General features: G+C 43.3%; 1 protein-coding gene across 1 annotated transcript; it reads left to right on the top strand.

The window, feature by feature from the left end:
* Nucleotides 1-418: 418 nt before the first annotated feature.
* On the top strand, nt 419-8,042 carry LOC112842685 (paraneoplastic antigen Ma3-like). The gene is made up of 2 exons (XM_025899837.1): nt 419-1,527; nt 2,115-8,042. The coding sequence occupies exons 1-2, from the start codon at nt 419-421 to the stop codon at nt 2,287-2,289; spliced, it is 1,284 nt and encodes a 427-aa protein (XP_025755622.1). The 3' UTR covers nt 2,290-8,042.
* Nucleotides 8,043-26,717: the final 18,675 nt, after the last annotated feature.

Below are 26,717 nucleotides of genomic sequence, written 5' to 3'. Positions count from 1 at the left end.
ATCTGTGAATTCATCTACTGCTTTGCAGAGAGAGACAATGGAGTTTTGTGACAGGTATGGTTTTGATCCAGAGTACACTGTTTTGTTAAAAGGGGTTAAAGCCAAGATTAAACTACAAGAGGTGCAAAGAGCATTCGCTTTGCTGGATCACATTGTCAAAATTCAACAAATAGATACTCTCCCAGACACTATTTTGTGTCAATTCACTGAGTCCATTACCCCAATGCTCTTAGATGGAGAACATTCAGCAGATGGGGAGTGTTGGGAGGTTATTCAGATAGATGAGTACTGTCCTCAGGGACCTGACAGTTTTCACCTGACGCATGATGTGATCCCCCTTGCTCGAGCAATTGATGATGTGACTGCTAGTTTCAGAGAACAAGTAAACGAACTGGCATTAGCATATAATGTGAGCCCCATGACTTTAAATCAGGCTGCAGTGAGCCACATGTGTGGGAAAAATGATACATATAAGGGGTTAGCTACCTCAACTCCTGCCTTGGGAGTTAAAACTCAGTCCACACCCGGTCCCAGGTCAACTGCCGCCTGTGATGATAGCCATGCGCCCAAGGCTAAACAGGCACTTGATGCGGACTCCCTGCTTGTTGATCCTGTGCCAGCGGAGGTTCAGAGAGTCATTGTGGAGCACATTGTAAAACATGACTCGCCCATGCACACTCCCTCTGCTTTTGAGTTCCGCTCATTTTCTGGAAACTCTCCAAAACCCCCTGATGAGGTAGAGTACAGGGTATGGCGACTTAGAGCTAAACAGGTGCTAAATGACTCTGCCCTTTCTGAAGGGCAGCAGCGCCGTGTTTTCCTCGATAGCTTGGCTAGCCCTGCTTTGAATGTGGCCCTTTCTATTGGGTCTCAAGCACCACCAAAAGACTACCTCGATGAGCTCGACAAGGCTTATGGCAATGTCACTGGAGGTGAAGAGCTGTATATCCAGTACCTAGAGACTCATCAGAATAGTGGAGAAAAGGCATCTGATTACTTGCGCCGACTCCAAACGTTGCTGCAGGAGGTAGTTGACGGTAATGGCATACCTAGAAGTGATTTTGATGTTCAGCTACTAAAGCAGTTCCTCAGAGGTTGCTGGGATGACTCTCTAATTGCCGCTCTGCATCTAAAAGAAATAGTGGGATCTGCACATCATGTTATTCCCACTTTCTCAGAGCTGCTTTTTAAAATCAGAACTTATGAGAAAGAGAGTCAATTAAAAGAAATGCGCAGGAGACGTTACATGAGCGGCACCTCAACTAAAGTGCAGGCTCGAACCCTTGTAGCCACAGATGACTGCAGGCCTTCTGGCATACCTCCCACAGCCCTGGATGCTTGTACCAGAGAGCAACTGGAGGAGAGAATCAGGCAGCTAGAAGCAGAGCTAATGAACAGCTCATCTGCAGCAAATTCTCAATCTCCCAAAAGTGATAAAACTAGGCAGAAGCTATCGCACAGGACCAAAATCCACAATCCAGCTCCACCAACTCCTGCTAGGCTACCTGGTGATCATAAAAGGGTTGGGAAATGTAAGGAGTAAATATTTAAACAAGATATTCTTCAGGCGAAATAAAGACACTCAAGACAGTTTAGATGGTAACAACGTGCGCACGCTGGGTGAGCGCTGCTGTCTCAGGCTCACAACCAGCGTATGCGGCAGTTCTTTATTTATAGCGTTTCAGAGTATGTGTGTGTGTGTGTGTGTGTGTATGATCTCAGAGTGTGTGTGTGTGTGTGGCTGTATGATCTCAGAGTGTGTGTGTGTGTGTGTGGCTGTATGATCTCAGAGTGTGTGTGTGTGTGATTCTGAAGAATGGGCCCCTCTTGGTATTTGGGAGTGTATAGATAAGAACGTCCTGCTCTCCCCTTCCTGGGAGTGAAACGGCTCGTAGAGAGCCAGGTACAGAGGAGATGTCCTGGGTAAATCATATCTGAGAACACTATGCTTTTGTCTTTACTTCAGCTTCACTTCTAGTGAAGCAGTAAAATACGATTAAATGGAAAGAATAAATGGGTAAACAACTATTAACACTGAAATTAAAGATAAACTTTCAATAACATATGAATAGAAGTGGGAATAATACTTGAAACATTTGAAAATCTCTTAACAGGAAATTTTGCTATAATTGTGGGGAGGATTCACATATGCTGCCACAATGTTCAAACCCCACCAATGCCATATTAGTGCAAAAGAAATTGTGTGAAAGGCACAGTGCTGGGCAAAGCCAGTGTTCAATGGCTCAACGACAGAATGATCCACAGTCCAACTTGCCTTTAAACCAGTAGGAGCTCCTGCTGTGGAACGAGCAGGAGCTGATGGTCAGAGTAGTTCCAAGCCTTCAAGCCAGTGCATGTACGAAGCCCCAGCTCCAACAGTGCCTTCCCAGTTTCCCCAGGGTCTAATTGGGGAGCCTTGTGATGGTTTAGCATGGTTAGATCAAGTTCCATGTCAGTGTTTAATTGATACCGGGTCCCAAGTGTCAATAATATCAGTCATTCTACTCTCGCTATCTTTCTCATAGAGAGCTGTTCTCTATAAAAGAGGTACTAGACATCGAAGGTGCGGCTGGACAAAAGGTACCATATGTTGGGTACATTGAGGCTAAAGTTCAGTTCCCTGAAAGTGCTTGTGGCACAGACAAGTGTTTCAACATCCTAGCATTAGTTAGTCCAGATCAATCATACAATGATAAATTTTCTCTTCTTGTGGACACAAATGTGTTAGGTCCCATGATACAAGACTGTCAAAAAAAGGGTGGAGCAAAGTTCCTGCAAACTCTACCCATTGACACCAACTGGGTCATGGCATACACCGAATGTTTCAAACAGGCTGACCCCCAAGCAGACGAGGTCAAAGCCCTCCGTGTTGCACTCTCCAGCAAGGTACCGGTGCATTTGAAACCAGGTGAGGTGTATACTTTGAAAGCCATCTGCCACACTAAGCCTGGGAGCGATAAATTTCAAGCTGTTGTGTGTAGCTCGGAGGACACACCCACACCAGGTGGGCTTATCATCTATGACCAGATAGTCGATGTACAACCTATGTCCCACTGTAAGTTTAAAGTTGCGGTCAAAAATGCCTCTCGGCGGGGCATCACACTGTATCCTGGGACAGCTTTTGCTGAGTGCTCCCCCATTGATTGGGCAGTTCCCGTTGCACTCTCTGATCTGAACCCCCAGCCCAAAGATGCTCCTTTGCAGGCACATTCCCTGCTAGCTTCTCACAGCGAAGACGGTAGCCAATCTGCTGTGCCTCTTGGCCTTGATTTTGGGGACAGCCCGATATCGCCACAATATAAAGAGCACATACAGGCTAGAATTGCCAAAGAAGCATCAAACGCTTTTTCAAAACATGATCTTGATGTTGGTATTGTGACTGGGGTCACTCATCGCATCGAGCTGGAACCTCATGTCCCATTCAAAGAGCGGACAAGACGCGTTTCACCCGCTGATTTCAATGACTTGAAAAGACACCTCCAAGACCTTTTGGCAGCAGGCATTATAGAGGAGTCACATAGCCCCTATGCCTCTCCAGTAGTGCTTGTTAGGAAAAAGAATGGGGAACTGCGAATGGTTGTAGATTATCGGAGACTAAACAACCTCACCAAAAAGGACGCTTATCCATTGCCTCGTATAGAGGAGACGTTCACTCTGCTCTCTGGTTCAAAATGGTTCACTGTTTTAGATCTCAAGAGCGGGTACTATCAACTTGAAGTCGAGCCATGTGATCGACCGAAGACAGCATTCACAACGCCGTTCGGAACATGGCAATTTCGGAGGATGCCTCAAGGCTTGACTAACTCCCCTGCCACATTTCAACAGACCATGGAGAAAGTGATGGAGGGAATTAATCTCCAGGAGGTTGTTGCATTTCTAGATGACCTCATAATCTTCTCAAACTCACTGGAAGAGCATGAAGAGCGGGTGATGAAGGTCCTTAAGCACATTGCTGAGTTTGGTCTGAAGTTATCCCCTTCTAAATGCAAGTTCTTCCAAACCTCCGTGAAGTATCTGGGGCATGTAATATCTGCCCAGGGGATCCAGCCTGACCCAGACAAAATTGTTGCTGTGAAAGACTGGCCATGCCCACAAACTGCCAAAGAGCTTCGGTCATTTCTAGGTTTCACGGGGTATTACAGGCGGTTTGTGAGGGATTATTCTTGCATTGTCAGGCCACTCAATGACTTGTTAAAGGGAGAACTAGCCCCCAGGCATAAAGGCCAAAAACATTGGCCATGAACAAGGTCACCCCCACTTGGGGCAAAATGGACCCCTGCCTGCCAGGCTGCTTTTGACCTTATTGTTGAAAAGCTGATTTCAGCACCGGTTCTGGCTTTCGCCAACTGGCAGCTCCCGTATGTACTACACACAGATGCCAGTATGTCAGGCCTGGGGGCAGCACTGTATCAGGTTCAAGATGGCCAGACTCGAGTAGTAGCTTATGCTAGTCGTGGCCTCTCCAAAAGCGAAAAGAATTACCCTGTACATAAATTAGAATTTCTCGCCCTCAAGTGGGCAGTAAGTGAGAAGTTCCATGATTATTTGTATGGGGCTAATTTCAAGGTGCTGATGGATAACAACCCTTTGACATATGTGTTGACCAGTGCGAAGCTTGATGCTACAAGTCACAGATGGCTTGCTGCTCTGTCGCTTTATAACTTTGACATACACTACAAATCTGGCCAACATAACACTGACGCTGACGGGCTCTCTAGGAGGCCTCATGGACCCTCAGAGGAGGACGAGGAGTCCCTGGAGACAGACAGAAAAATCTCCAGCATGCTGGAATGTGCTAGCTTGTCCCCTGAGGAGTTTAAAGTTCTCGATGGGGAGGCAATGAGTACTGTGTGTAAGCGTCATAGTGTCAATGTCAACACGATCTTAGGTGAAGGCACACAGACAGTCGGCACTGTAATCCCTGCCGTGGAAACACTCTTGTGCAATGACAGTGCGGTTCCTGATGACCTTGAGGATCCGGTCCCCATACCTGGCCAATCAGCTCTACCAGGAATGTCTATGGCGGACTGGTATCAGTTACAGAGAAATGATAGCTCTTTAGCCCGCGTCATAGGCATTCTGGAGACTGGGGATGAGACTTTTGACAGAAGGTCTGAGGAACCTGAGGTGGTTCTGTTTTTACGGGAGAAATCCAAGTTATGTCTAGTTGAGGGAGTACTATACCGCAAAGTTTTCGATCAAAAAGGGGAGGCCTTCCATCAACTTGTCATTCCTGACAGCCACAGAGAGAGAGCCTTCCAAGGAGTTCATGACGAGACAGGCCACATGGGTATTGAGAGAACCTTAGAACTGGCCAGAGCGAGGTTTTACTGGCCAAAAATGGCTAGCTATATTGAGAACAAATGTAAAACATGTGAGAGGTGTGTAAGGCGAAAGGCACGAGTGCAGAAAGCTTCCAAACTTGTCAACATCAAAGTCAGTGGTCCCCTTGAATTAGTTTGCATAGACTTTCTGACAATAGAACCCGATTCGAGGGACACCAGGAACATCCTAGTACTAACTGATCATTTTACAAAATATGCACAGGCATATCCCACGAGAGATCAGACAGCGAAAACGGTGTCCACAGTTTTGTGGGAGAACTTCATCAGTCACTACGGGTTTCCTCGCAGAATCCATAGTGATCAAGGTGCTTGTTTCGAATCGGAAATAGTGGCAGAGCTTTGTAAACTAGCAGGGATTACAAAGTCCCGTACAACACCTTACCATCCACGTGGAAATCCGGTGGAAAGATTCAACAGGACTCTGTTGGACCTCCTCGGAACTCTGGAGGATAAGAAAAAAGAGGAGTGAAGGAAGTATGTTCGCCCCCTTGTACATGCTTATAACTGTACAAAACATGACGCAACTGGAGAAGCGCCCTTCCTTCTGATGTTTGGTAGAGAGCCACGCCTTCCGATTGACCTCTGTTTTGGACTTAGTCCACGTGGCCACAGCACCAGAACACATATTCAGTATGTACGAGAACTAAAGAGTAGGCTGAAGTATGCATACGACCTAGCCTCAAGAAATGCTGAGAAGAGACAATTGTTGAACAAAAGACGCTGGGATGCTAAGGTTACTGCCCTTCCATTGGAAGTGGGTGACAGAGTCCTGGTAAGGAATCTGAGCCTCAGAAAGAAACACAAAATCTCTGATAAGTGGGAGCCTATTGTGCACATCGTTGTTAAGCAGCCGGATGAGTCTATCCCAGTTTATGTGATTAGGCCAGAGGATGCAGAGGGCAGAGAGCGAGTTCTGCATCGTGACATGCTTCTTCCCTGTGGGTTCCTACCGGTTAACCTGCAATGTGACAGTCAGCATGTGCTAACCAGTTCAGTTCAACGTCTCATGAGAGCGGATGCAGGGAGCAACACAGAAGAAACTGAGCTGGAGGAGGAGTTTGAGCAAAACGAGGAAATAACCTTAACATCCAGCCAATTTCCTGACAGTGACTTGATGGCGGATCAAAGGGATGTTCTGGGAGAACAGGAGGCGTCCCAGCCACAGTATCCTCTGAATCCTGGGCCACCTGAATTCATTCTAGATCTGACAGGATCGGAGACAGCAAACGCTGAGGAGGTGCTGAGCCCAGCCCTGACATGTGGTAGGCCACAAAGGAGGAGAGTGCCACCGGCTTACCTCAGTGACTATCAGGTCGGCTACAAAGTCAGTTGTAAGCATCACAGTTTCAATGCGCCGATGGCACTTGCATTGCTCAATAACTTTTTCATGTCATTACAGCAACAGATTGCTGGGTTAGTGCACTCTCTGTCAGGTGATAATGACGGGGACGTCACACTTTAAGCAGGGGTGGATGTAATCCAGTGTTACTTTGGTTATCTGATATTCAGTATATATGTATATATCTATATTGGGTGTTCAGTTATAAAATGTTCTTTAATGATTTTGAGTTTTTTTATTGCTATTGGTTTGCGGCTGCTTTACGACAGTCGACTGTGATAGTACATCCTAGCGGCAGGGGCTATGAGCTCACATGGCTTGTAGCTGTGCCAGAGAGCAAGCTTGGGTGAGCTAGCGGGGAATATCTCCTTCTGCAGTAGCCTTAAAAAAAAAAGACTATTGTTCATTCTCCTGCCAGGTAAAAATCTGTTTCATATGTATATTGTACTATTCCATGTGTTATCATGTGTTTGCTATGATGTGATGTGTAGTAATGGTTATTAAGGTGCTAATCGCTAATCGGGGATAAGCTAGCAAGCTCGACAATTAGCCGCCATGCTAAGCGGACTTTGGTAGCCAAGTTCGTATGTCACTGTGGGGTTATGAGCTCACATGGCTTGTAGCTGTGCCAGAGAGCAAGCTTGGGTGAGCTAGCGGGGAATATCTCCTTCTGCAGGAGCCTTAAAAAAAAAAGACTATTGTTCGTTCTCCTGCCAGACGCCTCGCTGCTGTGCTGCCTTACTGCTGCGCTGCCTCGCTGCTGTACTGCCTTACTGCTGTGCTGCCTCGTTGTCGGGCTGTCTCGCGGGTGCCATTAAGGATCGGCAGCTGCCATTCATTCATCCATCCGGACCTCGATTATTTGGACCGAAGTACTCTCACACACGCCCGCACTCAGTGCCATACACTCTCTTTATTTTGCTGGCCAGCTAACACCATTGTTTTATTTTCTTGTTGCATTCGCAAAGACTATCCGAAGACATTTTGGTTATTGTCAAATAGACACTCTCTGATTACAGACTGAGGAGGTTGTGGTGTTACAACCCCAGGACTGAGAAAAAAGACTCTTTACACAATATATTCACTTGCCACCTGGTTAGAAGTGGCCATTGATGAAAATATATTTTACTTCCTCTTGTCTTTGTTTGTATTGTACCCCAGGGAAGTTCTAAGTTGTTCAGGTTGAAACATTTGCACTTAGAGTCGGTTAAGTTTCCTTTGATGTATCAGTATCGAGCTGATGTTTATGAGTGTATGTTAAGGACGGATGTGCTCCAGTCCATCAAAACTTTAAAGTGCTGGACACCGATGGTAAATTGCCATCAGACCCTAAATAAATTGTCCTCTGCTGTTATCCATATTGCTTCACTCATTCTTTGGTGAGTAGACGTATTGGTTACACTTCCACCACGATAAAAATCACACTTCATGCACAGCGCACTCTCTCTCTCTCTCTCTCTCTCTGTACTTCAAGAACAGTTTCCCGTCTAAAAATCTGTTTTCTGCATTATTCGCTTGCTTGTTACGCACAAGTCTACCGTTGTTTACAGTGCTGTTGGCCGCTGTTTTTTCCTTTTTTTCGTTTTACATACTTCCGAAAAGAAAACCTAATTTCTGCCGTTCAATACTGAACAAATTTAAACTTTTTAAAATTATGCAAAATGCAAAACACTTAGCCGTGTCTCTAATAAAACCACTGTAATGTCAGAGGTAACGTTCATATGTTGATTAATGGTTTTCTTTTGTTTTTGATGTACTGCAGAATATTTTTATAAAATCCCAGGCCAGGAAAACCACCTTCATGTTTTTCTGTGTTTTATCTTCAGCTACTTTGACACAAAGGCATCTGATGTGATGCTCACACCTTTGATAAAGTCTTGCGTGTGTCAGCTTCCTTTTTATAGATACAAAAATGTGTAAATGTACTGATCTGAATTATAATATTTCTGACTGTCAAAATTTCCCAGATTTAAATCGAATTTAATTGAATCGAATCGAATCGTGGATCGAATCGATTCGGGACCTTGTGAATCGGAAACGAATCGATTCTAGAAATCAGTGATGATACCCAGCCCTAGTTAGATGTTGTTAGCCACTGTTAGTTTCACTAACACAAGTTAACAGCAGCTATCTTTGAAGTGGATGTAACATTGTTGAACTCGGAGGCTTCGGAAATAAACTCTTAGGTTTTGTAATCAAACTGTTTATCAAAGGGAAGTGTGATTTTTAACAACACTTGAGCCTAACGTTACCTGGCATAATGTTTATATGCTTATACCCAGCTGTTGTTGTTGTTTAGCCAGCTGGCTGTAAGCTGCTGGCGCTGTCGCACATGTCTAATCACTGGATCGCAAGTAATTGCAACAATATCAGAAATAAATCAGTAGATTTATCACTTCCTGAACTTCAGTTCAGGAAGTGATGGCATTTTATCCAGGTGCTAGTGGCGTTGATGCTTTCTTTTGCGTTTTTGCATCTTTGGTGAGACAAGAAAACATACGTATAAGACTTTATATCTTGAGTCTAAAAGAGCAGACACCAATTACAATTCGACTTCAGGCCGCTCAAAGTCTTTGCTTCTCCTCCACCTCCACTGCGTATGTGGCCGGGCTCTAGCATTAAAAATGGCAGCGGTTTCCACAAACTGGTGCCCGGTTCTACATATTTTCAATGGATTAATTCTAAGTCTATGAGACATTGTTTTGTTGTAATATGTAATTACACAATAATCAATGTATATTTATGAGAACAAAATTTTTCTATTAAAAATAACTAAAAAAATAACTGACTGTACCTTTAATAGTCCATTACTTGAATTGAAAAAAGGCTTGTCACACATTACAATGAAAAAGTACTGTGAATGTGTGCTACATCCAACACTTTCTGACAGCCTCTGACAGCAGCGAACGGGGTCAAACACAGATTTATAGAACTGTCAGTATTCCCAGATCTTCATGGGCCCAATATTAAACAGGCCAAAAATTTTTTGTTTAGCTCGGCATCCCTCTGTTAGTCTTGTTTAGCCTTTAAGTATCATTCAAGGAAAAAACTGCCGGTCTGTCTGCTCCCAAAAATACATTTTGGATAACAACATCAACAAACTGGCAAGCAAATGAGGATCTTTGGGTGAATTTCATATGGTTGCTGGCAAAACTCTGCTTAAACAGGAAGCACAAAATGTATTCATTCAAAGGCAACTTGAGGTTTATTTTAAGCAACACTGACTACTTGGGCTGTTTTCATTTAAACAAAATGACAAATAATTTGAAAATGCTTTTCCCCTTAGTGCACCAGGGGATTTCGGAACAGAATTTCTACAAAGGATAAAGCAGATTATAAAGAGGACTTAATTGAATGTATAGAGGAGTATATGCTTTAGCCGGAGCACTGGAAACCAAATTCAGTTTCCAACGGGAAACAGATCCGGACCCAGATCGTCCTTTCATTTGTGTTGATGTATGCAATCGGTCATTCACTCCCCAGACCGCATGTAATTTGATAGGTAGTGATCTCGGATGAACGTCGCCTCTGCCTCTAACAATGATTAAAGTGGAGAGCGCCGTTGTAGTTGCGGCACACTCAGATGATTGACAGAACAATGTCATTCAGACAGTGTGTGTTTGTGTGCATTTTGCTGTGTGTGCGCGCATGAAAAACGACCGCATGCATGCACGAACATTTGCATGGACACGTTTGCTCTGCAAAGTCGCCTTGTGTAGGAGATTTGTGTATATGCGTTTGTGCAAATGTGTTTGTGCTGGCGTGTTTTGAAATGTGTGGGGCGGGCATTAATGAGTTCAGATGGCTCTGGTCTTGCCTACTCTTTACCATAAGTCTTGCTCTCTTGCTCTCTCTCTGTTGGTCTGCACCAAGCTCTGTCTGACAGCTTTGACAGCTCGTCAAGTCTACTCCACATACACGCCAATCAAGCCCCGTCCAAGCAAATAAGCAATTAATCATTAGCATCCACAAGCAGCCGACGCAGAGGGAAGTGAGGAGGAGGAGGAGGAGAACAAGGGCGAGGCCACGGAGAAGAAAGGGGGTATCAGGGTTCATTTGGGTTCAACTGTGACCACACCCTCTTCACACACACACACACACACACACACACACACACACACACATATCAGTGCACACAGTTACAATGTGAATTCTGCGGTGGTGACTCTATAACAAGGGGATTATCTTCTTAATAAGTCAAAGGACAAATTATGGAAATGAACATAGGATGGGGAAAAAAAACAACTGGGCAGCATCTGTTGACTTACAAAACAAACTATTGTCCCTATTAGGTTTTCCCTTCCACTTACAGTAATGGCGTTTAGATGATTAGTCTGTGGTTGGAATGATTAAAAGGGGCGTACGGGACAGGGTGTGCGTAATTCTGGTGGAAGACAAACTGGCTGTTATTTACTTTGACAAATGAGCCCTTTAACCTTGAAATTAAAATAATGTTAATGTAAAAAAAAAAAAAAGGTTGCAGTTATAGTTTTAAACTTGTGATCTTAGTGCTGTTTCTAGTATTATTATTTTACTAATACTTTCAACCTTTTCTTCTGGGTATCAAATTAGTATATTCCAGTCCCATTCCATTACCTTCTCACAAAATTTAGCCAATTATGGGAAATGGTTGCAATTTAAAGTAGATAGACCTTGACTGGACAATTGACTTGTTACAGCAAAGTCGGCAGCAAGCAGCACTCTGTAAAGTCACTCCCGGCCCCAGTCGAACAAATAACGCCTCTGTTTTTATTTTTTTCGACAGCAGTGTCAGTCGGTATCGATCAGCTAATTGAGACCTTTAAGTTACTGAGCTTTGGAGGTGCTTTGGTAGTTTACTTGTGAAAGCAGCTGAAGTCTTGCCTATTAGCAAACATCTGCCTTGGGTGTGTCTGGGTTTTACTACCCTCAGAAATTCTGCAGTGTGTTTTATAGCCTGTGTCATTTCCTCTGCCAGTTTACTTACTGCTAGATCGAGATGAGATATTTTAGCAATACTGACTACCCTTCCTGTTTCGTCAAGCTGTCCTAAGAGCTGATTACCCTACTTGCTTACTGCAGACCTTTGTCAGGTAAACCTCCAAGCCCCCTGCAGATAAGGTCACATATCAAATTACATCCAGGATGCCTCCATATAATCCTACCGGGGATTAGATTATGACAGAAGAGGGAAATGATTTTTGCTCTTGCGGCTGGTGGTGGTGGTTAAGTTAATATTGTAGCTTGGAGATGAGGGCTTGTAGCTGGATTACATCCTAGAAGGCTATTGCTGGAAAGTGTTCGTCTGCCTTTATGTGAAAATATTAAGGTTTAAATAATTGAGCATGGGCCCAGCCTCGAATCAGACGCAATAAAGGCTAAAAAAATACACACACACATGATATATGTAAGAAACCTGCCCCTACAGATAAATAACCCCACTGCATGAAATCTGCACTATTACTTTGTTATGTGGAAACACACACACACACTCACATATATGTGTATATATAAGCGGCCCAATATGACTCTCTACCATCCTGCTGCTCATGAATAAATAAGTGAGCCTGGTGATTGCACCAATGCACCTTTCAATGTGACAAGTTGTGATAGCAAGGTTGTAACAATGACTCTGTGCTTCCCCCTAACCGCCTAACCACGACCACTTCTTGAGCAATGCCCTTCAGCTAATTCAGCTACAGAGGCTGCATGATAGACACGGAGTGAAATAGAGGGAACAAAACTGAGAGACTAAAAAAATGTTAGGAAAACGTAGCAAAGAGAAAGAAGATGCAGTGGACTGAGTAATTTCCTCTTCTATCCCAGGAGTCCACTTGGGATTTCACAGCTGGAGGGATAAACGGTTGCACCGACTCCTTCTCTTCGCGCCATCCACTCCTCTGCACGGATCAGTAGCATCGCCACATGTCTGCATGCGTGCACGCAGTCTGTGCTTGCAGCCAAGCAGCAACTGATATACACTGATTGCATTTCATTTGTGTTACTTTCCCTCAAACTTAACATCCAGTCTCACCTCAGCCCAATGGCGGGGTGTCTCCCAAAGATGCAGACAGATGATAGCGGGCTCTGTCTTTACTGAACTGTAACCGCTCCAAATTGTTTATATAGCTCCATCTACTCCATCACCTGGCTGGTCGAGACACACACACATGCATGAAAAGACAGTGGCATGCGAAGAATGAAGCTATGACAGACAGGGAGGTGGCCTGGTGTTGATACTAGATGCACCACGATGAAGGTGGCAGATAAGGTTTGACATTTCTGATCTGACATGCAATATAGCCACATTCCTATCAGACAGCAGTGGCCTGTTAGGAACTTTACACAATAAAGATAAGATGTGGTGCGTAAATGATGGATGTGTATTCTAGGCTGTTTTTCAAATTGAACCACATGTCAGACTTCAAGAGGAAGTCTGACATGTGAAGTAGTTACTCAAAATAGATATTATTTTCTAACTTTATACTTACTTTGCTAATTACTGAGATCTCTGAGCACTCAGATAATAAGTTCGCTATTAAAACTCATGTTAATACTGGTGCATGCTAGTAGCAAAGCATTTTATTTAACAGGTATTCTTTGTAATGGCCAACAGGGGGCACCTCCTCTGGTTGCAATAAGAAGTCTGATTGTGTAAAAGTCTAGGAGTAAAAAGACCCTTTGATCCTTTTAAAAGTTGTGGTAGCCAAAATTTTCAGCAATGGTTGACATCACAGTAGCTGTGTGGATCTTTTATATACAGGCTATCATTCTACATGATCTCAAAGTCAGGTTTTTAAAAAACTCAACATAAAGAGACAAGTTCACTTTTTGAAATCTTTCCATTCATTGTGTTGGAACCATTTGTGGTGCTGAACTTGGCTGTGTAAACTGCAACTGACAGAAGTGAGATGAAAATTGAAGCTCGGTTCACACTCTAGTTATTTTCACACCTCTGCATGACCAGTCACCACAGAAGTGGCCCTGCTTGTCAAAATGTTGGCTTTGAAAATGTAGGAAAAATATTGCATGCCTGAGACACTTTGGTAGGTACTGGTGGTAGGAACTTGGATAAGGCAGTGCAGTGGCTCAAAGGTATTTTGGAAATAAGTCAGATGCTGATTTTTTATATTATTTTGAGGAGAATTACCAAAACACTAAATCATGATAAACTGGTTTAGATGGTTTAATGCCACTGCAATTCAGACCAGCAAAATAAAATAAAATAGGCACATAATTAGAATTTTTGAACAAAACCATTTTCTGTAAATGATTATATTAATAATCAGTAACTTGATACAGTGCCCTGTATCAAAGCCTGTGTTGATGTCTGATGTTGAAATACACCACAAAGACCATAGAGGTTTAGCCATTAGTTGTAATGTGTTGTAGTTCATCACAGAAAAAGTTTTTTTGCATATATAACTGAAACATGCAATGTTGGACTCAAGTTAGATAGTAATACAGACTCACCGCAGTTTTATGGTTCAATAGGCATTAACATGATGCAGACTTTTACTCATATTTTTTGAGTTATTTTGTTTTTAGGAGTTCTCTGGGTTGACTCTGACCATCTCTGTGATGAAAAAATGGGTCCAGTTTACACTGCTCAGGAAAGGGTCACTGGGATTCAACCCTTAAGTCAGGTCAGGGACAGAGACTCTTGGGGTGAGTGTCTAATGACCATGCCTAGCCTGAAGAAGCTACATGGGTGCGCCCTTTTGTGGATCCACCACATAGTAGGGGCCATAAGAGTACAGTGTCTTGTGGACTAGGTGGCAGTCAGGAGCAAACATTTTGTCACTCCAATCCCTGACTTCCAAAACTTGCTTGTGGTACTTCTGTTGGGTTCATCAGGTAGTAGCACTGGGGCAGTTCACGGCTAAGTCATGACCTTTCTAGGAAGAGGCCTCCTAGCAGACCCAGGATTTGCTGGAGAGATTACATCTTTCAGCTGGCTTGCGTATGACTCAGCATCCCTGGATGACCTGGAATAGTTGGCTGGGGTGAGGGAAATCTTGAACTCTTTGCTTAGACTACTTGGCTTCATGACCAGAAACCAAGACAAACAGCAGAAAACTGATAAATGATTTGTGTTTTAATTTTGGGATTTTGTGGGCTTGATTGAGATGATCTGCTGGCATTTCTCTGAGCTGCTGTCTCTGAGCGCAGGCGCATCTTTACTGACTTTACCTGTAAAAGTGGATGTAAATGATGACAAAGAAAATAGGAAGAACATTTTTATGCACCATAATAATCCTTTAACAGGCACTGGTGAGGTTATCTCGATGGAAATGTGAATTCCAATGTAATATCAAAGGTCAGTTGCCACTTAATCTGTTATCAGAACATGTCCAGTAAAGATAAAATCTCAATTATGTGTTGAGTCAAGCTACTCTGTGAGGAAACTAGTAATTTGACTTCACATGATACCGCGTATTAGACTTTAAAAATAAAATATATATATATATATATATATATATATATATATATATATATATATATATATATATATATATATATATATATATATGGCACCTCACATTGTATAAACGTTTATATTTGCATCGCCAGCTCCACGTTCCAAAGGCTCAGTGACAACAAAGCTGTCAAATGAAGGTTACGACACCATATCTGAGTTATGCTTGTGTTTTCACTCAGTACTCCAGCTATGACGCATCTACGTTACCTTTAGCCTTCAACTTCCTATCTGCATCTCAGCCATTCAGGAGACACACTGTCATGATGTGACGCCACAATAAGTGCAAAAATCAGCTCACGTGATAACATTAAAGGGACAAGACAAGAAATACAATGTTTTGGTAAAATTCTGTATGATCATCCACCTAAAATTTTACAAAATTGTGGCCACCTTCTCGGTCTGCATTTTTTCCCCTTCTCTCCTTTCTACAATAATCCTTCCATTTGTTTTTTCTTCTGCCTCCACTCTGTCTGCTTTTTCCTTCAACTCCCCCGAGCAAAGGGGACAGCTGCTTATCCCTGATAAACGCCTGGCATTTGGCACGGCAAGAGAAGGGAGAGAGGGATTGAGGAGGAACGGGGGTAGGGTTGGGTTGTCAGGGGTGGGGGTGATGGGGGTGGCCACATCGATGGAGACGGCAAGGAGTGAAAAAGGCAGTGGGGATTAAAGAGCAGGGTTTTTTGGCAGCGGCCACTGTAGAAGTGTAGAGGAGGGGAGAAGATGAGGTCTAATCGTGACCTAGATTCCAAGACGCCCAGACATAATAGGCAAGGCCTGATTCAACGTGAACCCCCTCACCCCTTCAGCCCCCTCCTACCCTCCACCTCAGTCAAAACAATAACAGACAGGAGAGGAGCTGCAGGAGGAGAGGGGCCCAGTGTGGGGACGGTTCCAGCCCACTACCCTCACCTCCCAAACCGTGGACAACATGTAGCCTCCTCTATATCTAACACCCGGCAGCTGCATGCAATGTTGGCCCCCAAACCGCTGGAAATTCTTGGAAAGAGAACTTAAGGAATGCCGGGGCAATGTTTGGATAAACTTCTGCTGGGGTCTTTTGAACAGGCTCCTTTATTAGCTTGTGGATTGTTTCCTTTTGCCAGAAGAAAGACAAAAGCCTCCAGTTGGAAAGTGTTTTTCTGTGTGTGTCTATGTGTGTTTTCAATCAAAATGTGATGAATATGAAATTACTTCACACAAAGAGTTTGACCTTTGGGGAAATTATCGTACACTATGAGCAATCATTATGAAACCTCAACCATTTTAAGGTAGGTATGTCTGAGACGATTTCTTGTCCAGGACTAGAACTCAGTTACCTTGAGTCTCTGCAGGTTTCTCAATGGTCAAGGCAGAAGGCCCTCCTCCTCCTCCTCCCCGAATGTGGTTTTTCCAGAGGTTTCTTCCCCTTAAAATAGGACCGTTGCCCAGTGTTTGCTCAGCAGAGACTGTTATGATCGTTAGGTTTTTCTCTACAGTGCTCAGAGATGACTATTGTTGCAAATGAAATTGATATTCAACAGCTTTTCCTTGTTTTCTGTCATACAAAAACATTATATTGCCGCTAGGTCATATTAAACATGGCCAAAAGTTCCAAAAATAATGTGATAGTAATCCCTATGATCCACAAACAAGCTTTACACTGCTCTAAATGCACAGTTTTAGACAGTTTTTCTACTGCTATATGAGATCAAAAACAGAGGATGTACTTAACACTATATATCCTCTCAGGCAAAAAGCTCTGGCTATCAGCTCTGTAGACCCACTCAGTGAAGATAATAGGTTAAAATTAAGGCGTTTGGATGGTATAGTGCTCTTCTTCTTCTTTTGGCTAGTTCTGTTAGGGATTGTCAAAGTGGATCATCTGCCTCTGTCTTACCCTGTGCATGTCATCCTCTTCTCTGCATGCCCTGCTTCACTACATCCCCGAACCACCTCTGTGGTCTTCCTCTAGTTCTCCTGCCTGGCAGCTCCATCTTCAACATCATTTATCCTAAATATCAACTATTCAAACAATCTCTAACTTAGTCTTTAATGCAGCCCTCCACTTCTGTCTCCTGTCTTTTTTGGAGCCATAGTCTCCAAACCATCCATCATATCTTCATGGCTTCTGTCAGAAATCACCCGATTTCTAATCATCTACACCCACTCCACCATGCCTGCACTCTCGTTTTAATTTCTCTGCATTGTTCATTGCTTTGGATGGGTCACCCAAGGTATTTAAACTTCACCTTCACCGCCTTGGCTGCCTCACTATCATTCATGCAGGTTTCATTCCTTAGCTCCTCATCTCTCCATACCACAGGTATGTCATCTGGACCAGCTGTTGTTCCACTCTTCATTTTTCACATTTATGAATGACAGGACCTGTTTTTTTTTTCTTCTTTCCTTAAGTCGAGGTTTTTATCTCTACATCAGGTTTATAGTCTAGTTTTGTCTGTGTCTGTCTCACTCTGTTTTTCCTCTCTGTCGTTCTTATCCTCAGTCACTGCATCTTATCTTGTACCTGTTACCTTGGTTGCAGAATCAGACCGAGACAGTCGTTGCAATGTGAGATGTCTCAGTGGGCCACGTCATGTGACCCTAGAGTGTTTTTCTTGTTGACTCTTCATTCATGCAGTTAGATTTAGAGCCTGTGGTGCATGCTAAACTCTAAATAGTACTGGCGATTAATTGAAGAAGACCATCTTGTTTTTTAATTTCTGAATTATGAAAAAAAACAAATTAAACTAATAAAGTTTTTTTGTTTTTATGGAGCAGGTTGTTTACTGATTGCAGGGATGGCACTTTCAAGTGTCCATAGCTGAAACATCAAACGTCGTAAACACACTGCATGGCATCTTTGCCATACAAGGTGTTACATAAAGGAAGACTTTCTTTAGATATTTTGGGGAATTTTAGTCTTTATTGAGATAGGACAGTAGAGAAAAAAGAGGAAACCTGTGAGGAATGGAAGACACACAAGAAGCAACCTTGGTGGAAATTCAAACTCAGGGCTTGCCAATAGTGTCATGGGATATGGGTTACCTGCTCAACCGAGTGAGCTATACCAGTGCCCAATAAATCCAGATGTCCGTGATGAAGGCCACAGGCCAAAACACGTTGGTCAAATAAGAAAGAGATAATTTAGTAGCATGTTACAGTAAAAGAGATAAGATAAGATAAACTTTTATTAGTCCCACATGTGGGAAATTTGTTGTGTCATGGCAGAAAGTGGACAGTGCAAAGCTGCAGCAGCAAAAATTAAGAAAAACAATGGAACAGGATAAGATAAAAAGAATAACATACTATATACAATAGAATAAAATACTACGTTGTCAGAAAAAAAATTACACTTGGTCAGCTGAGAAAGTCTTTGTTGTGGAGTCTGACAGCAGTAGGAAGGAAAGACCTCCGTCCCACATCGTGGGTGCCACCATTCTCCTGTCACTCACCACCTCCGCTGGGTCCAGAGGGCATCCTAGAACAGAGCTGGCCCTCCGGATCAGCCTGTTCAGTCTATTCCTGTCCCCAGCAGAGATGCTGCTGGCCCCTCACTCCAAAAGACCTGAGCCTCTGCAGCAGGTACAGCCTGCTCTGCCCTTTTCTGTAGAGAGCATCTGAGTTGTGAGTCCAGTCCACTTTATTGTTCAGATGAACACCAAGGTACCTGTAGCTGTCCACAGCCTCAATGTCCATACCTTGGATGTTTATTGGTTGCAGTGGAGGATGTTTGTGCCTGCGGAAGTCTACCACCAGCTCCTTGGTTTTTTCCAGTGTTGATCTGGAGGTAGTTCTGCTGGCACCAGTCCACAAAGTCATGGGTCAGTTCTCTGTACTCTTTGTCGTCAGTGATGAGGCTGACTGTTGCAGAGTCATCAGAGGACTTCGGCAGGAAGCACTGGGTGGAGTGGGAAAAGTCTGCAGTGTAGATGGTGAAGAGGAACGGTGCCAGAACCGTTCCCTGTAGGGCCCCCGTATTGCAGACGACCCTGTCCGACACACAGCCCTGAGTTCTCACGTACTGTGGTCGGTTGGTGAGGTAGTCCAGCATCCATGTTGTGAGGTGATGGTCCACTCCTGAGTTCTCCAGCTTGTTCTTCAGGACTGTGGGAAGAATGGTGTTAAAAGCACTGGCGAAATCAAAAAACATGATTCTTACAGTGCTCCCAGCGGTCTTCAGGTGAGAGAGGGAACGATGTAGGAGGTGAACGATGGCATCATCCACTCCAGTGCCAGGCTGGTAGCTCACCAGGGGCCAAAGCTGAGCCAGGACCAGCCGCTACAGGGTCTTCATCAGGTGGGATGTCAGAGCCACTGACCTGTAGCTGTTGAGGTCCTTGGGACGTGGAGTCTGGTCACTGGTACCACACAAGAGGTTTTCCAGAGCTGCAAAACTCTCCCCGGTCTTAGGCTCAGGTTGAAGATGTGCTCCATCACCCCACACAGTTGATCTGCGCAGGACCTGATAACCCTTGAGCTGATGCCATCTGGATCTGCTGCCTTCTTGGCTTTAATCCTCCTCAGTTTCCTCCTAGCTTGGGTGGTTGAGAGAGGCTACGTCTACACTAATACGGATACATTTGAAAACGGCTTTTTTGTCTAAAATTGCTCTGCGTCCACACTATTGTTTTCAATCATTTTCATCCACATGTTCCTGTACTGCGCATACATGAAACGTCAAATGATTCGACCTGCGTCATTTCCGTCTGCCGTTTATTTACTTTCTGGCTCTTTGAAACGTCACAGCAAAATGTCGAGGAAAAGCACCAAGTTTTATCTGGAGCATGTACAAACTGATATTAATCTTTAATAGGGCTGTCAAAATTGAGAGCAAACAAAACAACTGCTGTACAATGCTGTCCGTCGTCTTAGTTGAACTGGTCACATGACTGCATCGTATGACTAAAATTCATCATCGTTTTCTAAAGACTCTGTTTTTGCAGTCCACACTGCAACGCAAAAACGGCATTTTCAAATTTATACACTTTGGAGAGCGTTTTCAAAACGCTGCGTTTTCCTTCACCAAAAACACAGACTCAGTGTGGAGGTAAGGCCAAAACGGAGGAAAAAAAAATTCACTTTCAGACAAAAACGTATTAGTGTGGACATGGCCAGAGACAGGCTGGAGCCGTGTGTTGGATGTGTGCTGGATGCTGTGGTTGGGGGTGGGGAGTAGTGAGCAGGGTGAATAGAGGAGGTGTGAAGTGGCTGAGGTGTCAGAGGCAGTGGGTTAGCATTTTTAACATGTCAGTTATGTCAGTAATCTTGATTTTACTGTTTACACTCTGACTACACCCCAGCCTTCATGGTGATCTGCTGGATAAGCTATGTGATCTTGGCTTTCTGCAAGGACCAAGCCTCCGCTCAAGGTACAGCAGATTAGCATGCCAACTTCAGTAGATAGCTCTGCAACCAGATACACAGACATCTTTGCCATAGCTGTAAATTCTGCTCATTATACTGAAAATGGTATTTGTTTATTTATTCTAACTTACATTCCTAAAAACCCTAATTTTAAGGCAGTGGTAGGCAATTTGCCTAATCTCCACAACCCACTGACATTTCACTCTTATGACTCTGCTTGATTACCTTATTTGGTCAGATGCAGCTCATGGTATCCTGAACCAAAATGTTGGTTATTGGCTAAAAACAGGCAGATCACAAGAATATTTGAAAAAACCAAGGTCAGTGGGTTGGTTTGGGTAAAGCAGAATTTGGTTGTGAGTCAGGGATGGGGAGTTAGTGAGTGCAAGCGTGGGAGGATTGTGGGTTGGCTGCGCAGAGAGAAAGCAGTAGAGAGAGAATGATGGAGGCTCATCCCATAGCCACCAGCGACAGTGACCAGTCACTGGATTTGCAATCTGCAATCATTCCAAATAGACGCTGTGCATCCATAATAAGCATTTTGCGCTCATGCAAAGTTACAATTTGCACCTAAATACCACCTCTGGACCATGTGGTGGTCTATTTTTGACTTTTGGCTTCATATGGGCTAAATGGTAAAAAAAAAAATAAAATAAAGAAAATCTATGTCTATATAAAAGGGAAGAGATGAACTTCTTTTCAGTGAGTTTTGACAGACATTTCTGAAACACTGATTTAAAAACAGCAAACCAGTAAAATAAACCAGTGCCTGTTGATTCCCAAACATTCCCAGCAGCAGTCGGCAGTTGTACAGTGGTTGCCACAGAACGCAATAGAGCTATTATGCAACAGGGAGTAAGGCTCTATTGAAAAATACAGGAGAGTAAAAATAAAAAAAGGCAGAAAGGTCCCATGAGGAGAGCTAAGAGAATCTGCCAAGCTGGCTGGTACAAAGAAAACATACAATTACCCGAGCTACTTATGTGTTCACTAAGAGCCAAGTGATTGTAGGTGTTCTCTCAAACAGCAAAATCTTTGACAGTCATCCACTCTAACAGCCTGTGGCTTCAGCTCTAAATCTAGCTGAACGGCGACTGATATAACCAAAGTGCTAAATATAACACAACTCAGCCAGGATATAAATAATCATAGCGACTAATGTCAGGGGCACTTCCTCCCTTTGTTCCACGTAGTGAGAGGCCTGTGTGTAAAAATAAAAGAAAGAGTGGGAGAGGGAAAGGAAAAGGGAGGGTGGGATTGTATTAAATAAAGAGGAGAGTGAGAGGGTGGGTTGTGAAAAGAAAGGGTGTGAGGTGCACTGTGAATAAGGATTTGGTCCTGCAATGGACAAGAGGAATGTGACAACTTTCACTACTTTTCCCTGAGATAAAGAAACAAGGAGCTTAGGGCTAACGAGGACAGGAGGATGCTTTAATTACACAAGACCAACAATAGCCAAGGAAGCTTGGATGGTGGGTTGTGGTGGCGCGTGTTTGCATTGGCAGAGGGACTAAGAGGAGTCTGCACCTGCACTGTTGGGCTAAAACTGACAATCCGACCCATCATGTTGAGCATGTATTTACTCAACTGGAAACACATGCGAGCATTTGTGAAGCTAAACACCAAATATAATGGAGAATATATACAGCACACGGCTAATCCAGCCAAGTTTTATCTCACCGATGGCCAATCAAAACTGGCAAAAACCTGAATGAATTCAGCTGACAACATAATCTGATCTGATTTGAAACTGTGAAGCTTTGGTGACAAATATAGCATCACAAAATACCAACCATGTCTAAAAATAGGACTCCACTGACTGCTCAAAATCAAAAGTGCAATCTTTGAAATGACACTTGATAGCGATTTTTTAAAAACCAAACTGGGCCATCATTTGCAGCTAATTAAAGCTCACTCCGTATGGGAATAAAAAAAGATTTCATTTCTGCGAATGGTGCGTTTTTTTTGTTTTTTTTCAAAGATTCGACTTTGATCTATTTGGGACACTTGGAAGCGGCTCAGGTCTGTGACATGGGGTTAGAGTGGACTCTCTTATTACAGGGCTTGCAGAGGTTGTTATTGGCTAAACATTGGTTGGTGGTGGTACGCTGAATAATGGATGACTGGCCCCATGTTCTTTTTTCGAGGTAAAATGGGCACCTAGCAAATGAGGGGCTGGTCAGCGCTTGTGGCCTCGGTGACATATGATACAACACTGCAGACGTCACTAGCACACATCCACACATTAAAAGGGGGAATGTATTAGAAGCCCACACACACACACAGACAGCCACGGTATAAAGAGATATCCACGCAGACCTAATTGACGATCACTGGTCGACATACAGCAACAGGTGCAGCTGTTCCAGAGCAGAAACGTGCACCCGTGTGCGTGTTCATCTGAAATGGAAACCGAGGCTGCTCTTTAACCATAACTACTGCATGCACGAGCCCTCTCCCCCCACCCGTGGATTAGCTTTAAAACAGGAGAGCAGGGGGACTGCTCAGTTAGCATAGATGAAAAACCTCCACCACATGAAGGGAAGAGAAAATATCCAGTTTCCTCAAGAAGTACAAAGACCACAATTAACATCTGGCTTCATGAATGCTTTAAATATTCTATACAGGCCTTTTGGGCATATACACACAGGCTATGATTGTATTTGTCATTTTAGGCGTTGTACTAACAAATATTCACAAAGCAGTTCATACTCAGAGGCCCTCTGCAAGACGGTTTATTGCTAAAGGACACGTCTGCTGCTGGGATCAAACTGCCGACCTTCTGGGCCCGGGCCGATCTCGGTAACTCTTCTCTAGCCTCGTATCATCAGCATTTTGTCAGGTGATAATGACAGGCGGGATCTTGCGTAAGCTGAGAAGCCAAGTTACGGCCAGGCACTTGTGCTGATGTACGTCTTGAAACACAGCCAGTATAACCTGAACCTTTGGGTATGTGAAAGCTCTGCAGTCCCGCCAGGACACCCTGTCCCCCAGTTTTACAAACCATGGACTCGGAGTGAAGGTTATACTTGGCATGGTGCATTAAAATCAATCCAGGAGCAGCTTACGATTTTGGTGAATGCAAAATATAAAATGAGAACATCAATATCTGTCTTTTCATTTAATAAGAAACTATGTAGGCAGGTTAGCCTAAACCTCCCAGTGCTATCTAACACATTACATCTTGCGTTGTTTTTATGTTCTAAAGCAAAGAGTAAGAGCTAGTTGTCGTATCCCAGATGTTTATGCTAAGCTACAAGCTAACTTAGCGTAGCTTTAGATAACCTGGCTTTAGGCGCCCATCTAAGGGGATGCCACCCGTTTTACATATCAAAGTCAGAGGTGTTGAAAAGTGTTCAATCCAAATCAGCGGGGCCGTGTACAAGCGAAGTGAAGAAGAGAGTAGGGTTGCCAACTGTGCTGTTTTAGCCGGGACATCCCGTATAATGAGCAAAATTGGTTTGTCCCTTATTCTACCTTAAATGTCACGTATATTCACTGTTACCTGCAATTTCACAAACAGTACATGTTTACACTATGCTCAGCTGGTTGTGCATTGTGCTTTTGGCACGCCACAGTCTTCCTTATTTGATAGTTAAAAAGTTGGCAACCCTAGAAGAGAGTGCAACAGGTTGGAATGGGATGAGTGTTAGGGGTGATTGTTGTTGTATTTCTGTCCCAACCTTCTCCATATATCTTGACAAACAACTTAGATTATTTGCTCAAATTGAATTCATCACTCAGGTCCTGTGTCGGGTCTTTGCTTTATTTTTTCTTGTTTCTTAAGAACATGACTTTCAGATACTTTTGCTGTAGATATTTTTTTAAGGTCTACCTCGTCTTTTGTCTGCTACGTGTCCAGTTTCCTCAAATTTTTTAAGGACACACTGCACACCATGCCAGAATATGCAAATGCAAATAATCCTGTTGATACAAGCTACTATTTTATGTCTGTCAAACGGTGGTACCTTTGGTATTTTTGTATATTTAACTGAAGACACTGGAATAAATTATATTTTTTGGCAACAAAAAATTGTTAGAAAACGTTACTTAAAAAAAACAAGTCTTGCTCCTAGGAAGCAGGGGTGGCTCAAAACTTTTGTACAGTACTGTATCTTTTTGCAAATGTTCCTGACTTGGTTAAAAAAAAATTTCAACCCCATAAATAAATCTTTCATCATCCCCTTTAGTTGTCTACTGCAGTGGTCCCCAACCTTTTTTGCATCACGGACCGGTTTGTCTCCGACAATATTTTCATGGATCGACCTTTAAGGTGTCACAGATAAATACAACAAAATAAAACCAGTACCGGTACCAAAAAAAAGGATTTATTCATAACACACGGGCAAAGATCCAGGAAAACCGAGTTAACGATAAAAACATTAAAAAAATAATGATAAAAACCCTGAAAACCATAAATTTCACATCCGAGCCTCAACTCTCGCAGCCCAGTAACAAACGACTCACGGACTGGTACCGGTCCATGGCCCGGGGGTTGGGGACCGCTGGTCTACTGTGGTCCTCCGGGCCTTTCAGTTTTGCTGTGCTGCTCAGTTTATTCCTTCTTTATAAGACTGCAGGAGACTGTTGATTTAGTCACTGCTTAAAATGTTCCTTTTTCTCTGATAGCTGTTTTGTTTTTTGAACCTAATGGTGGCTTGCTTCATCGATATCTCATTGGACCTCATGTAGACAGTGCCAGTGAACAGCTACCAAACACAAATTCAACACTCCACATATTTTGAAAAACATATAAACCTAACTGTTACCGAAAAAAGAAAAAACCCTATTTTGATCACCTTAAAGCAGCTATTATTGTAAGAAATATTGTCATTACATAAAGTTATAATAGAGGAAAAATCTCTCTATCAAAACATCTCCTATGAGCAAGCACTTGGCATCAGTGGTGAGGATAAAAAAATCTTTTAGGAGGAAGAAACTTCTGGAAGGAGCGCTTTCAGGAAGCAGGGCTTCTGCCTTGACTGATTGGGGTGAGAGAAAAAAATGAAAGCGAAAGAAGAGCATAGACAAAACCACAAACAACAAACATAACAGATCCGGAACGTACTGCTCCAGAGCCGGAGATACCTGCAGAAAGATGCAGTTTTGCCATCACGGTGACAATCAGTCATGAGTTTTTATCAGGCTTTCTGAAAGGGTCGGACTTATCAAATAACAAAATAATTTCCTCCAGCTGACCTGTACTATGTGTTTACACCTAAACAGCAGCACCCTGCCTATTTGCACTGAGACGAAAAATGGTTTATGCTCCAAGTCTGTTTTACGTTGAAATCAGTAATGGTTCAGGGAAAAGTTCATAAACAGAGTGGAAGGAGCAGGAACACTCATTAGAGTAAACTGCAGGTATGAAATTGCCTACACATTTATGGTCATGTGTTGTTCCACTGACCTTGAAATGCCGATGCCATTAACAATTCCCACAGTAAAGGTTTGCTTATTACTCTGAGCCACTGTTACCAAAAAAGTCTGAATGGCATAATCAGGAGGGCATAATCAGCTCTCCCCTACCTGGGCTAGATGGAAGCAGCCATGCATCTCATGGGTGAGTGATTGATGTTGATTGAAGGTCATTACTTAGCACAGCACTGAACTCCTGACCCCACCCTGAGGGGCGTAAAAGCCCCTCGACACAAGGTCGAACAGCGGCCGGTATATCATCAGACAAATGAATAGTCCCAACGCAGGCGCATATAAACACATATACTCAGGGAGTTTGACACACAAAAAAGTGACACACACACACAATGGCTACATCCCAAAGAGGATTCAATATCATATGCCATAATCGGCCTTTAAGCCTGAACAGAGGGGGTCCCTGCGATAGATGAGCTTAGAGTGCTTCAATCCTATTTTATCTGCTTATATTCCCTGTGCTCATAACTTTTGGGACTTAAAACAAGCCTGGGTCAAAGTAAGGTTAACCCCGAGGTGACCCTTGAATGGTCTATATTAAGTTTGTTGTGGCTAATTTAGGAGATAACATTTTAAAAATCTAAAAAATAAAAATTTTTAAATTCAGCATCAACTTTCACCAGAAGACGGCCCAGGTCTTTGAAATTTTCTTCATCAGCGTAGAAAAATGCAATGATCTGCATGCAAAAGTCCCCACGTTAACACATACTCACTCAAACATGCTCAGAGATCCAATTACAAAACCCGCGCTACATCATCTCCAGGGAACCCGTTAAAACACGCACAAAACAAAACA

The sequence above is a fragment of the Oreochromis niloticus genome, linkage group LG17, assembly GCF_001858045.2.
Source record: "Oreochromis niloticus isolate F11D_XX linkage group LG17, O_niloticus_UMD_NMBU, whole genome shotgun sequence".
In the NCBI taxonomy this organism is placed as follows: domain Eukaryota; kingdom Metazoa; phylum Chordata; class Actinopteri; order Cichliformes; family Cichlidae; genus Oreochromis; species Oreochromis niloticus.
Note: the sequence above shows the minus strand (reverse complement) of the source record. Positions and strands in the feature narration are given on the sequence as shown.